Source organism: Lonchura striata, chromosome 1 (assembly GCF_050655825.1).
Source record: "Lonchura striata isolate lonStrDom1 chromosome 1, ASM5065582v1, whole genome shotgun sequence".
In the NCBI taxonomy this organism is placed as follows: domain Eukaryota; kingdom Metazoa; phylum Chordata; class Aves; order Passeriformes; family Estrildidae; genus Lonchura; species Lonchura striata.
The window spans coordinates 117797920-117815690 of record NC_140703.1 but is presented as its reverse complement, the minus strand read 5'-3'; the positions used below and the strand labels follow the sequence as shown (position 1 = coordinate 117815690).

At 49.3% G+C, this 17771-nt stretch overlaps 1 protein-coding gene and 2 long non-coding RNA genes across 5 annotated transcripts in view; 1 reads left to right on the top strand and 2 right to left on the bottom strand.

Annotated features, from left to right (window-relative positions):
* Positions 1-17771, bottom strand: part of LOC146768858 (uncharacterized) — a 128647-nt gene that overhangs the window by 56626 nt on the left and 54250 nt on the right. The window lies entirely within an intron of this gene.
* The window catches only part of MRPS6 (mitochondrial ribosomal protein S6), a 45387-nt gene that overhangs the window by 25526 nt on the left and 2090 nt on the right, over positions 1-17771 (top strand). The window contains exon 2 of the mRNA XM_021546342.4: positions 4502-4641. Within this exon, the coding sequence (XP_021402017.1) occupies positions 4502-4641 (140 nt within the window). The remainder of the gene's footprint in view (positions 1-4501; positions 4642-17771) is intronic.
* On the bottom strand, positions 6297-15487 carry LOC110479229 (uncharacterized). Its single transcript, XR_002466892.4, has 2 exons — positions 13707-15487; positions 6297-10959 (listed from the first exon to the last, which is right to left on the bottom strand). It is a non-coding gene; the product is annotated as an uncharacterized LOC110479229 (long non-coding RNA).

The window sequence follows — 17771 nt, the reverse complement described above, 5'->3', positions numbered from 1 at the left end:
GGAGAGCTGGGAATGTTCAAGCTGGAGAGGAGAAGCTCCAGGGAGAGCTCAGAGCCCTGCCAGGGCCTGGAGGGGCTCCAGGAGAGCTGCAGAGGGACTGGGGACAAGGATGGAGGGACAGGAGCCAGGGAATGGCTCCCACTGCCAGAGGGCAGGGCTGGGTGGGAGATTGGGAATTGGGAATTGTTCTCTGGCAGGGTGGGCAGGGCTGGGTGGGAGATTGGGAATTGGGAATTGTTCCCTGGCAGGGTGGGCAGGGCTGGGATGGAATTCCCAGATTCCCCTGGATCCCTGGCAGTACCCCAGGCCAGGTTGGACACTGGGGCTGGAGCAGCCTGGGACAGTGGGAGGTGTCCCTGCCAGGGCAGGGATGGCACTGGGTGGGATTTGGGGTCCCTCCCAACCCAATCCAGTCTGGGATCTCTCCCAGCCCTGAACTTCCGGCAGGTTTTGAGAGTCCTCCCATTCCCCTGCTCCATTGCCAGCCAGCCTGCTCCAGCACATCCCAATTTTCCCAGGGCTTCGGCACAGCTCCCACATCTGTTTCCTTGGGATGCTGCATTTTTCTGGATTTTAACCTTTCCTGACTGCCCTGAGTGGTTGTGCTTGACCCGGGGCTGCTACTCTGGTTTGTTGATGCTTTTACAGTAATTGCAGAGTTTTTAATCATTTTCACTAATAATTTCTAATGTTTTATTAAGTAGTAAATGACAGCAATGAAATGGTTTTTTCCTCTTAGTTTTGCTGCTTGGAATTGGATTTTACCTTCTTTGATTTCCACCTCAGTAAATAATCCCAGACCAACCTTTTGTAACTGCTGAGCAACCAAAAAAAAGACATCATTTTATCCTGCTGTTACTACATTGAAGGGATAATCAAGCAATTGGGATGGAGTTATTCCTGATTATAATTTGGGATGTGCCCACTGACTTTAAATGCTTCCTGTTGGACTGAGCAAGTGGCCAGAAGAACTTGAGAGCTGTCCTAGCCCTAAAACTACTGAGGATTTGGTGTTTGCTTCCTTTTCTCTCTCCAAAGACTCTTCTTGGAGGAGGTTTTGGTGGTTGACAAAGCTTTTTTTGTAGCCAGTGCTGGATTTTCTATCCCTTGGACATTTCTGGAGGCAATGAGATGGAAAAAGGAGCAGTGGAGCCGAGTCCTTTCACACAGCCCTGGTTCCAGGCGGGTGGCTCCTCGTTTATTGGGAGGCAGCAGCATTCCAAGGGCTTTGTTTCCATGTTTGGTTTGTCTCCAAGCTGCTCTCTGAGCTTCATGGCTGATGGTCATGCCTGAAGCCACTTTGCCACCAGGGAATTCCCATTTTTTCCTGATTTTCCTTCCTTTATGCCCTTCCTGGTTGCCAGGTGACACCTGTGGGACTGATAGAACCCAAAATGGGAGCATTTTTGTTCCCTCTGATACACAATGTCCCCTCAGGACAAGGTGGTTGGTGCTGCTTTGATGGTTCTTTAGGGGAATTTGTGGCTTTAATCCTGGGGAGAAGGGATGGGGCACCCCCAGCTGTGCATGGAACAGCTCCCTGCTCTTGGGTGGCATTGTGCTGAGCTGACAGACCATGAGGAGAGAGGGAGAGGCCAGAATCACACAGCTGCTGAGGCTGGAGAAGAACCTTTAAGAAGATCCAGTCCAGCCATGGACCAGCCCCAGTGGTGTGCTCACCTTTAAACCACATCCTCAGGGGCCACAACCCCAAATTTCTGGGACACCTGCAGGGATGGGCACTGCAAAGCTCCCTGGGCAGCCCCTGCCAGGGCCTGAGCACCCTTTCCATGGGGAAATTGCTGCTGCTGTCCCAGCTGAGCCTGCCCTGGCCCAGCCTGAGGCCGTTCCCTCTCCTCCTGTCCCTGTTCCTGGAGCAGAGCCCGACCCCCCGGCTGTCCCCTCCTGGCAGGAGCTGTGAGAGCCACAAGGTCCCCCTGAGCCTCCTTTGCTCCAGGCTCAGCCCCTTCCCAGCTCCCTCAGGAACTCTCCAGCCCCTTCAGCTCCCTCAGGAACTCTCCAGCTCCTTCCCAGCTCCTCAGGAACTCTCCATTCCCTTCCCAGCTCCCTCAGGGGCTCTCCAGCCCCTTCCCAGCTCCCTCAGGAACTCTCCAGCCCCTTCCCAGCTCCCTCAGGAACTCTCCAGCCCCTTCCCAGCTCCCTCAGGAACTCTCCAGCCCCTCCAGGTATCTCCTGCAGGACCAGAACTGGGCACAGGCTTTGAGATGGGGCCAACTGAGGACAAAGTGCTCAGGGTATCCCCTCACCTGTGGCTGGTGTGACACCTGGGGCTGTGTTTGCCTTGGTGGCAACTGTGGAGTCAACAGGTTTCTTCTGGGCATCTCCAAAATATGTGGGGGTGGAGGGGTGGGGAGCTCAGAGACAGAAGTGCTTTGGTTTCTTCTTCCAGGAGCCTTCAGCCCTGGGTGTCCCTGTGTGTCCCAGTCTGTCCCAGTCTGTCCCTGTGTCCCTGTGTGTCCCAGTCTGTCCCTGTGTGTCCCTGTCTGTCTATCCCAGTCTGTCCCTGTGTGTCCCAGTCTGTCCCTGTGTGTCCCAGTCTGTCCCAGTCTGTCCCTGTGTCCCTGTGTGTCCCTGTGTGTCTCTGTGTGTCCCTGTGTGTCCCAGTCTGTCCCTGTCTGTGTGTCCCAGTCTGTCCCAGTCTGTCCCTGTGTGTCCCTGTGTGCAGGAGGTCAGAGCAGCCCCAGAGCCCCGGGCAGGGGCTGAGCCCAGCAATTCCCTGCACAGGAGGCACAACTCCTGCCCTGGGCAGGGACCGAGCTGGAACAGAGCCAGAGAGGGGCTGGAGGCTCCTCCCTGGGACATTCCCAAATATCCTCAATCCATGCCCTGGGCTCGGGGGTGATCCCAGGTGAGCTCTGTGGGCCCTCCCAGGGTTCTGCACCTTTCCAGAGCAAGGTGGCAACTTGTGACCCGCTGATGTGGCCCGAGGTCACTGCCAAAGTTCCCCAGGGCTGAGAGCAGCTGGGAGTGGCTCTGGTTTGCCCGTGGGGGCAGGAGGGTGTCCAGAGCTGGAATTCCAAACCAGCCCATCCGTGCTCTTGGGAGCTCTTCCTTGTCCCCTCTGGAGCAGCAGCTCCCATTGTCTCCTCTTCCCTCCCCACGGCTGTGGGGCTGGAATTAGAGCTGGGATGTGGGGCTGGAATTAGAGCTGGGATGTGGGGCTGGAATTAGAGCTGGGATGTGGGGCTGGAATTAGAGCTGGGATGTGGAGCTGGAATTAGAGCTGGGATGTGGGGCTGGAATTAGAGCTGGGATGTGGGGCTGGAATTAGAGCTGGGCTGTGGGCTGGAATTAGTGTTGGATATTCAGGAAAAAAATGCTGTGGCTCCCAAACTGGGAGCCAGGCAGGCCCATTTCCTCTGTCCCAAATTGGGCTGGCTCTGAGGCAGACCAAGGAACCTGTGTCTGTGGATCTCTGAGTTAGCAGAGTTCAGCTTATTTTTAGTTTGGGTGATGGCTTTAGGCAAGCCAGGACAAACCATGGCAATTTTGGGAGAGGGAGAATGAGAGGGATTATAGTGACAAGCTTTCCAACCCAACAATTAGTTGATGTTTTCAGAGTACGGCCACAAGTGGGGAAGGTTGCAAATTTTACAATCCTGAATGTAGAAATCTGTGGCTTGCTTTTCTTGTTCTTTCTCCCTGGTTTTGTTTTTAAATACATGGGGCTCAAATCCTTGGCCTCGCTGTGTTCAGGAGCTGCACCTCACGTTGGCTTTGCAGCCACTCAGGGAATGTGCTGATCCCTGGGCGTGTGGAGCAGAGACAAAAAGCTTCTGTGCCACTTGTGGGTGAGGGATGGAGGGCAGGGAGTTTACCCAGCAACGTTTCATTGAATTTAAATCTGCATGGAGGTTAGGAAGGGTTTGTCACTGCTCTCCACAACTCCCTGGAATGAGTTTTGGAAGGGCTGCCAGAGCTCCAGGAGCATTTGGACCCTGTGCCAGGGGTTGCTGGATCAGTGATCCCTGTGGGTCCCTTCCAGCCCAGAGTATCCTGTGGTTCCCTAAGTGTTACACAGGTGCTGTGCAAATAAGGATGTAAATAATAGGTATAATTTATATATAATGCTGTTGATTGTTGTCTCCATATCAAGCCATGGATCTGTGTTTTCCCCACACTGATCACTTGAATTATTAATGAACAACAACGGTGCAAGGACCCCAAAATTGTTCCAAATCCATAATTTTCCTTTGCTAGGAATATTGACTTGTGCAAGGCACAGACCCAGCGATTCCAGGTGAGTCAAATCCATGAACTCATCTTCTTTTTGCTGGAGCCTGAGTTGGAAATGACAGGAAATTTTGCTGAGGAATTGCCTGGTCCTAAAAATTCTCTCCCCAAATGCTTCCACTTTGTCTTCTTGGGTTTTGCAGCACCCCTCTCCACGTGCTGAGCCGTGCAAGTGCAGCTGTCCTTCCCAGCACATAAAATAGCCAGATTCCTAGGAATTTCTCACTTTTCTTTCTTTCTTTTCAAGCCTGAGACAGCTGCCGTGCTCAAACGCACCGTTGAGGCTCTGATGGAGAGAGGAGCCATCGTGAGGAACCTGGAAAACCTGGGGGAGAGGTCTCTGCCTTACAAAATCTCCAAGCACAAGGAGCGCCACAAGAGAGGAGGGTACGTGGTGATGCCTTCCCCTTAAATCCTGGCAGTGCTGCTCCTGCAAAATGGACATCAGGATCTGCCCTTTGGTCTTCCTGCTGCTTTTTTGGGTTGCAGGTGGGACCTGGGAGGCCTCTCAGCAAGGTGCTGGGTGGTTGTTGGGGGTGTGTGTGTCCTGTGTGTTTTATTTGGGTGTTTTATTCTGAGTGCTGTCAGTTTTGAGGTGGTGTTTGCACTGCAGAACTTCCCCCAACATAAACAACACTATTATTTTTTAAATAACTATTTTTAGGCTGTTTTCTGATAAAGCTCAAATTAATCTGCTAGTTGGCAGGATGGGTTCCTTTCCTCCAGTGTTAATAATTAACATGGGAAGAAAATGCCCTGTAAGTGTTTCTTGTAGTGTGTAAAGTGCCCTTGGCTGTGATTCTGACACAGTTTTGGGGTTTGATGAAGTCCAGAATCATGGAATGGATTGAGCTGGGAGGGATTTTAGGGATCATCCCATCCCACCCCTGCCATGGCAGGGACACCTCCCACTGTGCCAGGCTGCTCCAGCCCCAGTGTCCAACCTGGCCTTGGGCACTGCCAGGGATCCTGGTTCAAAGGGTATTTCTGAGTACCCGTTGGCTTTGATGAAAATCCTGATTTTAAAATCTGTTATGGTTGTGCAGGGGTCAAAAAAATGGCTCAGTTTTTAATTCTGTACTTTAGAATTTGAAAATGATGGTGTTGCCCACACAACAGGCTAAAACAAAAGGTCACGGAATCCTGGAATGGTTTGGGTTGGAAGACACCTCAAAGATAATCCAATTCCAACCCTCCACCATGGCTGCTCCAGCCCCAGTGTCCAACCTGGCCTTGGGCACTGCCAGGGATCCAGGGGAATCTGGGAATTCCATCCCAGCCCTGCCCACCCTGCCAGGGAACAATTCCCAATTCCCAATCTCCCACCCAGCCCTGCCCTCTGGCAGTGGGAGCCATTCCCTGGCTCCTGTCCCTCCATCCTTGTCCCCAGTCCCTCTGCAGCTCTCCTGGAGCCCCTCCAGGCCCTGGCAGGGCTCTGAGCTCTCCCTGGAGCTTCTCCTCTCCAGGTTGAACATTCCCAGCTCTCCCAGCCCCTCACTTAAGGGTATTTAGAGGGAATAATCCTGTGTTTTATGGAAACACCCTAAGTGGGAAGGAGCACTGGGCTGCCCCACAGTGCACAGGGAGGTGCTGCAGGCTCCATCCCCTGCCCAGGGTGGTTTTTTGCTCCTTGAGGCCACCCATGAAATGGCTGCTGCCTCTCCCAAGATGTTGCTAAGCAACTCCCACTGCTGGGGCTGCCTCCTCCAAATACCAATTAACCATCTCCTCCCGATGCTGCAGAGCTTGGCCAGCCCCGCTCCTCCTCGAGGGGCTCTGGGGAAGCTCAGGGGGCTCCAGAGCTGCAAATTCCTCCTTGGAGCAGCTCTCTAGGGGTGACTCCTGGTTTCTTTCCCTCTTCTGAGCACCTTGTGGTGCTCCTGCCAAGTGGGAATGGTGAGGGCTGCCAGGGGAAGGGGGGATCTCCACGTCACTCCTGTTCATCAGCCTGGGCAAGAGGAACTTCAGGGAGAACTCAGAGCCCTTCCAGAACCTTAAGGTGCCACACTGCGACACAAAAAAACTCACACACTCACTCAAGATGCAAAAGAAGGATACGAGGAAGTTTTATTTCTGACTTCACAATATATAAAATTCCAAAAGTGGCAGTGGATTGGAGGGTGAAACTGCCACCTCTCCAACCACACTGATCAAACCAACAGCCCATCAATTCTCTCACAAAGAAGAATGCAAAACAATCATTATTTACATGAACAGCGTGTGAGAATTCCAGTAGAAATATGTAAATATCAGAAGGTATAGAAAACTTCTGACAGAACTTTAAAACTTTTAAAAGGGCAGGGTGACATTAAGGAATGCTTTAAAAAGGAGGAAAGGGGAATTTCTCTGAGAACATGTAGTGGCAGATGGGGGAATGGCTCCCCACTGCCAGGGGGCAGGGCTGGATGGGATACTGGAGAGGATTCCTCCCTGTGGAGGTGATGAGGCCCTGGCACAGATTCCCTGGAGAAATGGCTTCTCTTCATCTCTTCTCCAAAGTTCTGGAGATGCTGGCTCCTGTCTTCTCTTGAGGAACCCAAAACCTGACCTGCAGAAGTGCTGCCACCCAAGCCAAGAACTCTCATCCAACCTCTCCCTTTCAGCACCCAAAATCAGTGGAATTTCATCCCTCTTCCTTAGTTCCCCACTGCACAAGGAGAGGAACACCACCTTGTATTGTGCCCTTGGAAAAGGCTTTAATGTTTATGAAATGCTTCTGCTCCCAGCAGGATGAGGTAATCACTAATTCTGTCCTGAGACCAGAATTTCTCAGCTCCCATGGGCATTCAACAGGATTTCATCCTGCATTGCAAAACTGGCAGGGTCAGGCCATGGTTTGAAAAAAAAAAACCTATATGGAGCAGGAGAGCAAAACAGGCATGGGCACAATGGCAGTGCCTGAAGTGGAGTCAGGGTTGGGTTTGGAGGGACCTTAAAATTCACCCAGTGCCACCCATGCCATGGCAGGGACACCTCCCACTGTCCCAGGCTGCTCCAGCCCCAGTGTCCAACCTGGCCTTGGGCACTGCCAGGGATCCAGGGGCAGCCCCAGCTGCTCTGGGAATTCCATCCCAGCCCCTCACTTCCATTACAGGGAACAATTCCTTCCTAATATCCAATATAAACCTTCCTTCTCTCACTTTGAAGCCATTCCCTGTGTGCTGTCCCTCCATCCCTGGAAATTGTCTCTCTCCAGCTTTCCTGGGGCTCCTCCAGGCCCTGCCAGGCCACCCTGAGCTCAGCCCAAAGCTTCTCCTGTGCAGGTGAACAATCCCAGCTGTGCCAGCCTTTCCTGCCAGCAGAGCTGCTCCATCCCTCTGCTCATCCTGGAGCCTCCCCTGGGCTCTCTGCAGCAGCTCCAGCTCCTCCTGGGCTGGGGCAGGGCTGGGACAGGGCTGGGACAGCTCGGCAGGTGGGCTCAGGGGCACAATCCCAATCCCAGTCCCAATCCCAACCCCAGTCCCTCTCCTAATGCCCAGCAGAGCTCAGGAGTCTCTGGGATGGAACAGATCCAGCTCTCACCCCTCAGCACTTCCAAACCCTCCCAGAAATCCTCCCAAACCCCTCCTTGTGTGCAGGGCCCTCAGAGCAGGTGGATTTGATGTGCTGAGTAAAACAAGGTTTTAGTAACCAATAATTGCAGCCTTCAACCACCAGATCAAAGCCACCTCCTCTGCTCCTCCTCCTCCTCCTCCCAGGTCAGGTGTCCCCAAATATTTCTCAGTCTCTTCCTGCCCTCCCAGGATGTTGGAATCTGAGCTATTGATGACTCCGAGATTGTAGAAAGTCTCTGAGCCCTGCAGCCAAAAAATAAGTTGTAATTATTCTGTGCTGGTTTCCAGGTTGTTTATTCTGTTGATCTCTCACATGTTCTGCTGCCCTGCCCAGCTCTGTCCTGCAGGGCAGCGTGTGGGGCTCTGCCCTCAGTGGGATGTGACAAACATTCAATACCAGAAACTCCCTGGGCTGCATTTACAAGAACGTGCCAATATCTGTCACCTACGTTGGACAGTGTGTCCCCAGCCTGAACCAACAGAAAAATGCCAACACCACAGTGAGACATGGAGGGCATGAAGAAGGAGAAAAAGGACAAGGCACACCCAATTTCCTCCAGCTTGTCCCTTTGGACCCCTCATCTAGAATCCTAAAATTTTACTTTTGCACCTGTGCCACACTTAATTATTACTGATATCAAACCCTCAGAGCTGGTAGTTGATCCTGTAAGATTGAAAACTCTTTTCCATGGCCAGAGATCACAGCCAGTGTCTCTGGGGGCTCTGTCCAGGGGGGTTCCTGAGCCCTGCCAGGGTCCCAGGGCAGCCAGGGGGATGCTCTGGATTCCCACAGACAGGAACCCCCCCCAGATGCTCTGGATTGCTGAGAGGAGAAGGAATTGGGATTAGTGCTCCAGGAAATCCTTTGTGAGCCTTTCTTTGGGATCCCGAACTCCAGACACAGCATGGGGAGGCTGTTGGTCAGTACCTGGGAATTCCAGAGATTGGATTCCTGGAGGTTTTCCTGTGGAATTTGCAGCTCCATGGACAGGCAGGGTGGATTCCTGCTGGGCCATCCATTGAGTTTTGGGGAGTTGATCAGGAATTCTCACCCAGGAATTTCCATTTGGAGAATTAATCAGGAATTCTCACCCAGGAATTCCCATTTTGGGGAGTTTATCTCCACACGTGCCTGGGAGATTTTCTGCAGGAGGAGAATTCCAGGGTCCCTGAGGATCGAGGGGCACACAAAAGCATCCAAGGGGTCAGGAGGCAGAAATTCCAGGATTTTCCAAAACATTCAGGAAATCAAACATTATCCATCAATAGGAAATAATAAATCGGTTTTTGTGCCACCTTATAAAATCAGCCAGTTTTTACAGCAGCTGTAAAAAATAATATTTTTTTTTTTTAATAGACAAAGTTAAATAGAAAATAAACAACTTTTACAAAACCTCCCCAAGCTCCTGGACTTTCTCTGAAATCCTGGAATCTTTTCTCCCTCCCATCCAATTTCTAATTCTCCTCTGTCCCTTTTAGAGCAGGTTGGTGTGGAGTGGGACATTGGATAATCCAGAATATTCCACTTTTCCTTAGTCTTGGTTTATTTCAAATTAATTTAAGAGGCCTCTGTGAGAATTCAAATGAGTGTCTGGGGGGAGCATCTTGAATCTTCCAAAGCTTTTAATTTTTTGCTTGTTTGAGGTTTTAAATTTTTTTTTTATTTTATTTTCCTGACTCTTAGAGCTTTAACTGATTTATTTTCATATAGCATGTAGTTAGTTGGAGATTTGGGATGGACACTCAATTCTTGGACCTCCTGGCTGGTAAATTATATGAAAATGAATTTAATTATATTAAAATTATATAAATTATATTTAAGTAATTATAATTTTAATATATAATTTATATTAGTTTATGTAATTTAATTGTATCAATTATATATAATTATATAAAAATCAATGGAATGGGGCTTGGACTCAGCTGGGCTGCTGGAAGGTTCCCTGCCCATGGAATGATCTTTAACTTCCCTCCCAACCCAAACCATTCTGTGATTTTCTGGGCAAAGCTTGTGCAGGTTTTGGTGGTGATTTCAGATGTAGGGAAAGAGTTGAAATAGAAAATACAAATGGATAAATCAGCAGGGGGGATGGTTTGCCCTTAAAAAAGGGCTTTTTTCCTTGAGCTCTGGGGTGCTCCAGCATCATCTGGGGTATTGGGGATATAAAGTGAATAAAGGCATGTTACAAATTTAACATATCCAGGAGGCTTCACAGAGAAAAGGAATTTTCTGGCAATTGCTGTGTAAAAGAGATTTCTCCAAGCCTGCCAAGGGGGATTTTGGCTCTCAGCTGTCACTGGCTGGAGCAGTTTTACTCTCCTGAAGCCCTCAAACCCTACAAACGATGGAATTATCCTCCAAACAATGGGATAACCCCACAAACAATGGGATTATTCCCTCTCAGGAGATCCTGCTCATTGAGGAGGTGTTAAAATTTAGGTTTTTCTCTTAAATGCATCTCTTTGGGCATCCTGCTCCTTTTGTTTTATTTTTTTTTTTTAAGACCTAATATTGGCAGGTTTTGCCTGTAGGTCATTATGAAAATGAGTTTTGGGAGTTGTGTGGATTCATTAAAGAATCAAGACTTTTCAATCCCTGATTTACTGATCTTTAAACTGAATCAGCCACACATTCACATTCATTTTATTCATAGTGGAACACGAGTATTTTGGTTTTTAAGTATTTCAGTGAGCGATTTGAAATGGTAACAATTCAGGTATGGAAATTTAGGTGAGACTTTGAGCCTGACTTGCCCAGAATGCGAAAAACTGGGGGAAAAATGTATTTAAATAAAGATTCCCAACCTTGGTGCCAAGTATTTCTTTCCCTCACCACTACTTGTTATTAATGAGCTGCATTTCACTCTCTTTTAAGGTGTTTTTTTTGGTCCCAGAGGTGTTTCTGTCTGGCACAAACAGAAGCAAACTGATTTAAATAAGGTGTGTGCCAGGCTGTGAATGCAAGGAATGTTCAGCTCAGGCTCTGCTTGAGATGCTCCAGGAGCTCTCCAGGCTGGGGCTGGCTGAGGACAGCAGAGCAGATCCGGTCAGGCCTGAGCTGGAGCAGATTCCAACTGGTTGTAAAGTGATAGGAGCACACTGAGGGGGGAGTTTCACCTTGGGGATGATCCAAAGGCAGCTCCAAAACAACCTGGGGAAAAAAAAAAAAATGGGATTCACACATTCCTTTGGGAAGGTGATGGCCCCAGGGATTTGCAGGTCAGGAATTTGTGAAGCTGCAGGAGTTGGGATGGGGCATTGGGAGAGGAACTTGGAATGCTGGGGCTTGGAATGAAGAGTTTTTGGTGATTTTTAGCCTTCCTCCAGTGCCATTTCCATTCTTAACTCTGGAGCAAAGGTGATGGAGCTCAGCCTGCTCAGGGTTTGGGAACTGATGGAGCACCAGGGACTTTCCTCCTCCTTGGTTTTGGGATGTGTGGGATTCCCTCTGTTACATCTGCCTGGGACACAGGAATGTTTTCACCTCACAACATTTTCATCATTTCATTCACTTTATTGATTGAGTTGCACATTGATTTCTGTGGAATTGCCCAAGGCCAGGTTGGACACTGGGCTTGGAGCAGCCTGGGACAGTGGGAGGTGTCCCTGCCATGGCACTGGATGAGTTTAAATTCCCTTCCAACCCAACCCATTCAATGACTTACGAGTTCTCCAGCAAAACTCTGATTATCCATGACAATTTCCATGTTCTATTTGCCAGTTTTTCATTGCCTTGTTGTTTTTTTTTTTTTCCCTTGCTTTCAAATTTGATTTTGAAAAGATGGCAATTTTCTTTTGTTATTTGCTTGCTTTGCCTCTTCATCTTTTTGTTTTGCTCCTCACTCACAGTTGTCTCCTCAGCCCCCATGTTCTCTGAAATAGCAAACCCAGGGCTTGCTTTTGTTCTTGCTGAACTGCATTTTGGGAATTTATCAGGAATTGTCACCCAGGAATTGCCACCCAGGAATTGCATTTTGGGGAGTTGATCAGGAATGATCACCCAGGAATTCCATTTGGAGACTTGATCAGGAATTCTTATCCAGGAATTGCATATTGGGGAGTTTATCAGGAACTGTATTTTGGGAGTTGATCAGGAATTCTCATCCAAAAATTGCATTTTTGGGCGGTTGATCAGGAATTCTCACTCAGGAATTGCATTTTGGGGAGTTTATCTTGGGGGATTTTCTGCAGGAGGAGAATTCCAGGGTCCCTGAGGATCGAGGGGTGCAGAACAGCATCCAAGGGGTCAGAAGGAGGCAGAAATTCCAGATGGCTTTTCCAAAGCAGCTGCCAGGACAGGCTCTTGTTTCCAGAACCCAAACCAGCAGGAATGGATGGTTATTGAGAGGAATAATTCAATAAGTGACCAAGGAGTCATGGGATGTTCGGGCTGGAAGGGATCCTGGAGACCATCCCATTCCACCCCAACACCTTCCCCTCTCCCAGGCTGCTCCAAGCCCCATCCAACCTGGACATTTCCAGGCATGAGGAATCCCCAACCTCTCTGGACACCCCCTTTTATTTTTTTTTTTTTTACTCTTGTGGAAACATTTCCATGTAAATTTTCTGACATGTTCAGGCTTTGCCTCTCCCCACAAAGCAGCCGAGCTTTGGGAGTTGCACAATTCCTTTTTAAACCCGGTGCTTGTGGCAGGATGAAATTTTCCACGTGGATGGGAGAGGTTGAAGTGCCCTCTGATCATCCCCACCGCCTGGCTGTAATTTGATTGCCTGGATTTGCAGGACTGAAATAATGGTTACCTGCCAGAAATGTTCTCTGGAGCGTTCACAGGTTTGAACAACCCTCTCCCCACCCTTTATCGAACCCAAATTATGCAGAGTTAATATTTTTTCTTTATTCTCCCAACGTGTTTGGCCTTGCTCTCGAGTCGAGCCTCTTGATGCTTTTCATGGCTCTTGAAGACCAAAGAGAGCAAAACAAAAACAGATAAAAGGAGCTGCAATTTTCCCTTACTTAACCTCCCCCCAAAATAAATTCAAACTGAGTGCCCGACCCAACTTGTTGTTGCTGTTTGGATTTTAGAACATCTTGAGCTGTTTGGGCACAAAGGTGTCTTGGCTCTGCAGTGCACTTGGGTGAGAATAAAAGCAGCTGGAATATTTGTGGATTTAAGGGCATTTGAAGTGTTTTCTGCTCAGCTGATTGTCTTCTTCCACTAGATGGGGCTTTCTTCATTGATGAGTCCAACCACCACTGAGTCTTCATCCTTTTCCCCACGGAAGCCTGGATGTGCCTCAAGGCTCAAAGCCCTGGAATGTTTGGGATGTTTTTCCTTTTCCACCTTACCTGTGGAGGTGCCCTTTGGAATTTTGGTGCTTTTTAGAGGCCTGGAGCAAAGCTGGTGATGTGGAGGCACCAGAATCCACCAAATCCTTGTGCAAGCTCCTTGACTGAGTGTGGTGGCCACTGGACTTGGTGGGGTGGCAACCAGCCACCATTTGGGGAGGGTTGACTTTAATTTTTTTTTTTCCCTTAATTATCTTTAAATTAATGAAACATCTTTCCATGGTTCAATTAGCTGAACAACAGGTGCCTGTGGATGGAATTTGGGAAATGCCATTCCTGGGGCTGTGGATGCATCCCTCCCCAAACTCTCTGTGGATCATTCCCATCATTGCTGTGGCACAGTTTGGTGATGAAAATCCAATTTTTGGTTTTCATCTGGTCCTTCCCAGATTTTCAAGGAGCTTCCACTGCCATACTTTTAAAAGCTAAAGGCAACACTTGTCCTGGTCCTTCTGACAGTCCTGATAGTGAGCTTGCCCTGCTGAGGAGGGGCAAAGCAAATTCCCCCATTTCCATGGTCCTAAAAATGAACATTCAGGTAGCAAAAAAAAAAAAAATTTAAAAAAATAAAATTATTTTTGAGTAATTACCTTAATGAGGCCAACGTGGAGCTCCTCCTGCTCCTGCTGTGGTTTCCTCCAGGTGTTTTCTGCTCCTTTTCACCTCTGCTGTTCCTCAGAACATTTTCTTTCCCTTGGGTCTTCCACCTTCACACAAGGGAGACATTTTGGGGCCAAAACCTTGGGACCCCACAGCCTCTTCCAAGGCCACCATACCTTCACTGTTCCCCTTGGCTCAGAGCTCTATTCCTGGAGGGCTTCAAAGGGAATTTTCATCCAGCATCCTTGAAATCCTACCCTGGCCATCTGAAAGCAACAGATCTGAGCATCCTTAGGACTCAAGCTTCAAACAATTTCTGCTTGAATATGGTAAATTCCAGAAATGAAACCTGGCTCTTTGTTTTGTCCTCTTTTTTTAATTTTTTTTTTTTATTTTCCTCATATACAAAGGCACGTCCTCTTTTATTTGAGACCATCTTATATTTTAATTTCTTTTGGAGTTAATGCATTGTTTTAACGTGTTCCAGTCTGCTCCCCTGCATTTAAATCATCTTCGTGTTTGCAGTCAAGCAGGAGGACAAAAATAACTGTGGGCTCATGGTGAATCAGTGGAATTTTCCTGCATTTCTCCCCTGGTGACTCCTAGAGAGCACAAATGCTTTTTGCATTTCTGTCTGCAAGAACGAGGTGGTTTCCCTGCTGCATTCCTGTATTTTTCCCTGGCTTTGTCTCTCTGGGATTTGGGGTTGTTTACTCCACAAACAGCAGTGTTGTGGGGTCACAGATCACTGCCTGCAGTGAAGGTTTGAGGGTTTAAAAACCCCCTGGCAGCTGATTTCAGTGAGGACATTTGAGGGGAAGGGGTTCACATCTCCTCAGGGATGTCATTGTCCATTGTGCTGCTCATTGTTTTTCCAGACCTTCTTTCTTTCCTGAAGAAATCAAAATTATTTTTTTTTCATGGTGCTTCTTTCTCCCTTCTCTCTCTTTTTTGTTGTTTTTTTTTTTTGTTTTGTTGTGGCAGAGAGAAGCAACCTTGCTCACGCTGGAGAGAGGTGGTTGTTTTTGAAACCCCACGTTTTTCCCAGTGCCTGCAATTTTGATAAAATACCTTTTCCTGAGAGGAGTCAGAAAGATCTGCTGGAACAGCTCATCCTCCCTTCCCCCCCTTCTCCTTGGCTTATCAACAGTGCGTCAGTGGAAATTTCCACCCTTTGCTAATGGCAGAGAAAGCAAAAGTTGCAAAGCAGCCTTTGGAGGGAAGGAGGGGAAAATAAAAATAAAAATAAAAAAATACAAAACCCAAAACAAACCCAAAAAAAACCCAACCCTCTTGCCGTTTTAGGAGCACAATGAAGATGAGAGCTGGGCAGAAATGGAATTAAATTCTGGCTGCAGAGTGGGATCAGCTGGAATTGCTCCCCCATCCTCCCTACTGCTAGGTGAGAGGATTTGGAAGGCTGCTTCCCAGGGAGGAGAGTTCAAGTGTCATCTGCTGAATTCACCAGTGGGCTCTAATGGCTTTACCAGAGAACCCCACAATCCCAGATTTTGGTGCTGGGGGTGCATCCTTTGATCCTGCTGGGCTGCACTTCCATCAAATTGGCTGGAAAATGGTTCCTGTCCCTAAACTCCAACCCTGGTGGCATCTCTGCATTGTGGAGCCACGGGGCAGTGGGCAGCCCAAAAGCCAGATTTTGTTGCTGTGGGGATTTGTGAGGAGGAGCGAGCCCAGCAGAATTCCTCCAAATCCCTGGGACATTCCTGCAGGCCGGGCTCCCTGGAATGCTGGGCTGGCATGGGCTGGCACTGGGACAGCCAGGCACAGCCCATTCCAGCTGGGCACCTCTCCTGCCTCGGCATTGGGGGTGTCAGGTGGCATTTTTACCATGCCACCCCTCCCGTAAGGCATTCTGGACTTTCTGGAAAGGATTTGGGGATGAGTTGAGGCTGTGACGTGGATGCTGCTGTGACATCAGGGTGCTGGCTGAGGAAAAGTGTTGTTCCCATGTTTTCCAGGCATGGATTCTGCAATCCAGCAGTGCTGCCTGAGTCATTCCTGGCCCCATGGGGCTCTTGGGGTGCAAGATTTGGGATGTGATGCAAAAACCAAACCCAGTGCAGCCTGAAGGGCACGAGCAGGGCTTGTTCTCTATTTCCCCTTCAGATTCCCAGTTCCCTTCCGACCTTGGGACTTTCCAGGATTTCCTTTGTGAACATGGGATGCTCCTGCTGTAGTTGACTAAGGAGGAATCCAAAATTCCTGCAGAGCAAAGTCCTCTCTGTCAGGGGCAGTTTTGAGATGAAATTGGGGTGTCTGGTCCTGGTTGGACAATGTGTCTTCATTTAAAGGATGTCACTTTTGGGTTCTGTGGTGCTCCGTGTGGAGGTGGGCTTGGAGAAATGTGGGATTCTGGAATGGTTTGGGTTGGAAGGGACCTCAAAACCCATCCAAGGAATGGTTTGGGTTGCCAGGGACACCTCCCACTGTCCCAGGTGCTCCAGCCCCAGTGTCCAGCCTGGCCCTGGGCACTGCCAGGGATCCAGGGGCAGCCCCAGCTGCTCTGGGAATTCCATCCCAGCCCTGCCCACCCTGCCAGGGAACAATTCCCAATTCCCAAAAGCTCATCCAGCCCTTCTCCTGTGAACTGTTGTGAATGAACCAGCACTGCCACGAAAGCTGGAACCAGAACTTTGTCATCCCTTTCTCTGGTTTGGAGAGACAATTGCCAAGGGCTGGAGGGACAGGACCCAGGGAATAGCTTCCCACTGCCAGAGGGCAGGACTGGATGGGATTTTGGGAAGGAAGTGATGCACAGGGTCTGTTGTATCCCCTGGAACAGGGCAGGGAGGTGCAGGATACCCCTTTGCTCCCTCCGGTGTGCTGGAGCTGGAAAAACCTCCTGGAAAACTCCAGCTGAGCTCCTGAAGAAGCTGCAGATCTTCAGGAAAGGGATTTATTGCAGAAATAATTTTGGTGATTGAGAGATCAGCGGGGAGCCACGTCCTGCTCCTCGCAGGGTGGTGGTGGCTGTTCCCTCATGGATGTCAGGAGAGCTGGGGGGACACCAAAGGGTTCCCTGGGGATCTGAGACCTGGCACAGGGACAGCACCAGGGAGCAGCTGGGGCTGTGCAGGAGGGATTTAGGGTGGGTTTTAGGGAAAGGCTCTTCCCCAGAGGTGCTGGCACTGCCCAGGGAATGGGCACAGCCCCGAGGCTGCCAGAGCTGCAGGAGCCTTTGGCCAGCGCTGCCAGGGATGCCCAGGGTGGGGTTGGTGGGGGTCTGGCACTGGGGGAATCCCTGTGGGTTTATTCCCACTCAGGATTTTCCCTGGTTCAATTCCCACTCAGGATATTCCATGGCTCAGTTCCCACTCAAAATATCCCATGGTTCAATTCCCACTCAGATATTCCATGGCTCAGTTTCCACTCAGGATTTTCCATTGTTCAATTCCCACTCAGATATTCCATGGTTCAGTTCCCACTCAGGATTTTCCATGGTTCAGTTCCCACTCAGGATATTCCATGGTTCAATTCCCACTCAGGATTTTCCATGGTTCAATTCCCACTCAGGATTTTCCATGGTTCAATTCCCACTCAGATATTCCATGGTTCAGTTCTCACTCAGGATTTTCCATGGTTCAATTCCCACTCAGGATATTCCATAGCTCAATTCCCCCTCAGGATATTCCATGGTTCAATTCCCACTCAGGATATTCCATAGTTCAATTCCCACTCAGGATTTTCCATGGTTCAATTCCCACTCAGGATATTCCAGGAGTCCCACCAAGGTCAGCCCTGCTGGATGCTCAGCTCCTCCAGCAGAGTGAGGATTTAAGCCACATTCACATCTCAGCTGTGATTTGGGATAAATTCACCTCTTTGCATTTTTTTAATATTTCTTTTTCACATTCCCATTCAGCTCCAGGCAGAGCTTTGCAGGAAGGGATCTCTGTGTGTGTGGACGAGCTTGAGGTGGCTCCCACTGGGATCTGTTCCCCAAAAACCCATCAGGAATTCCAGGAAGGAGCTGCTCCTGCCATCCTGCCTTGTCTTAAAAACTGTCCAGGTCAGGATATGGGGATGAATGGAAG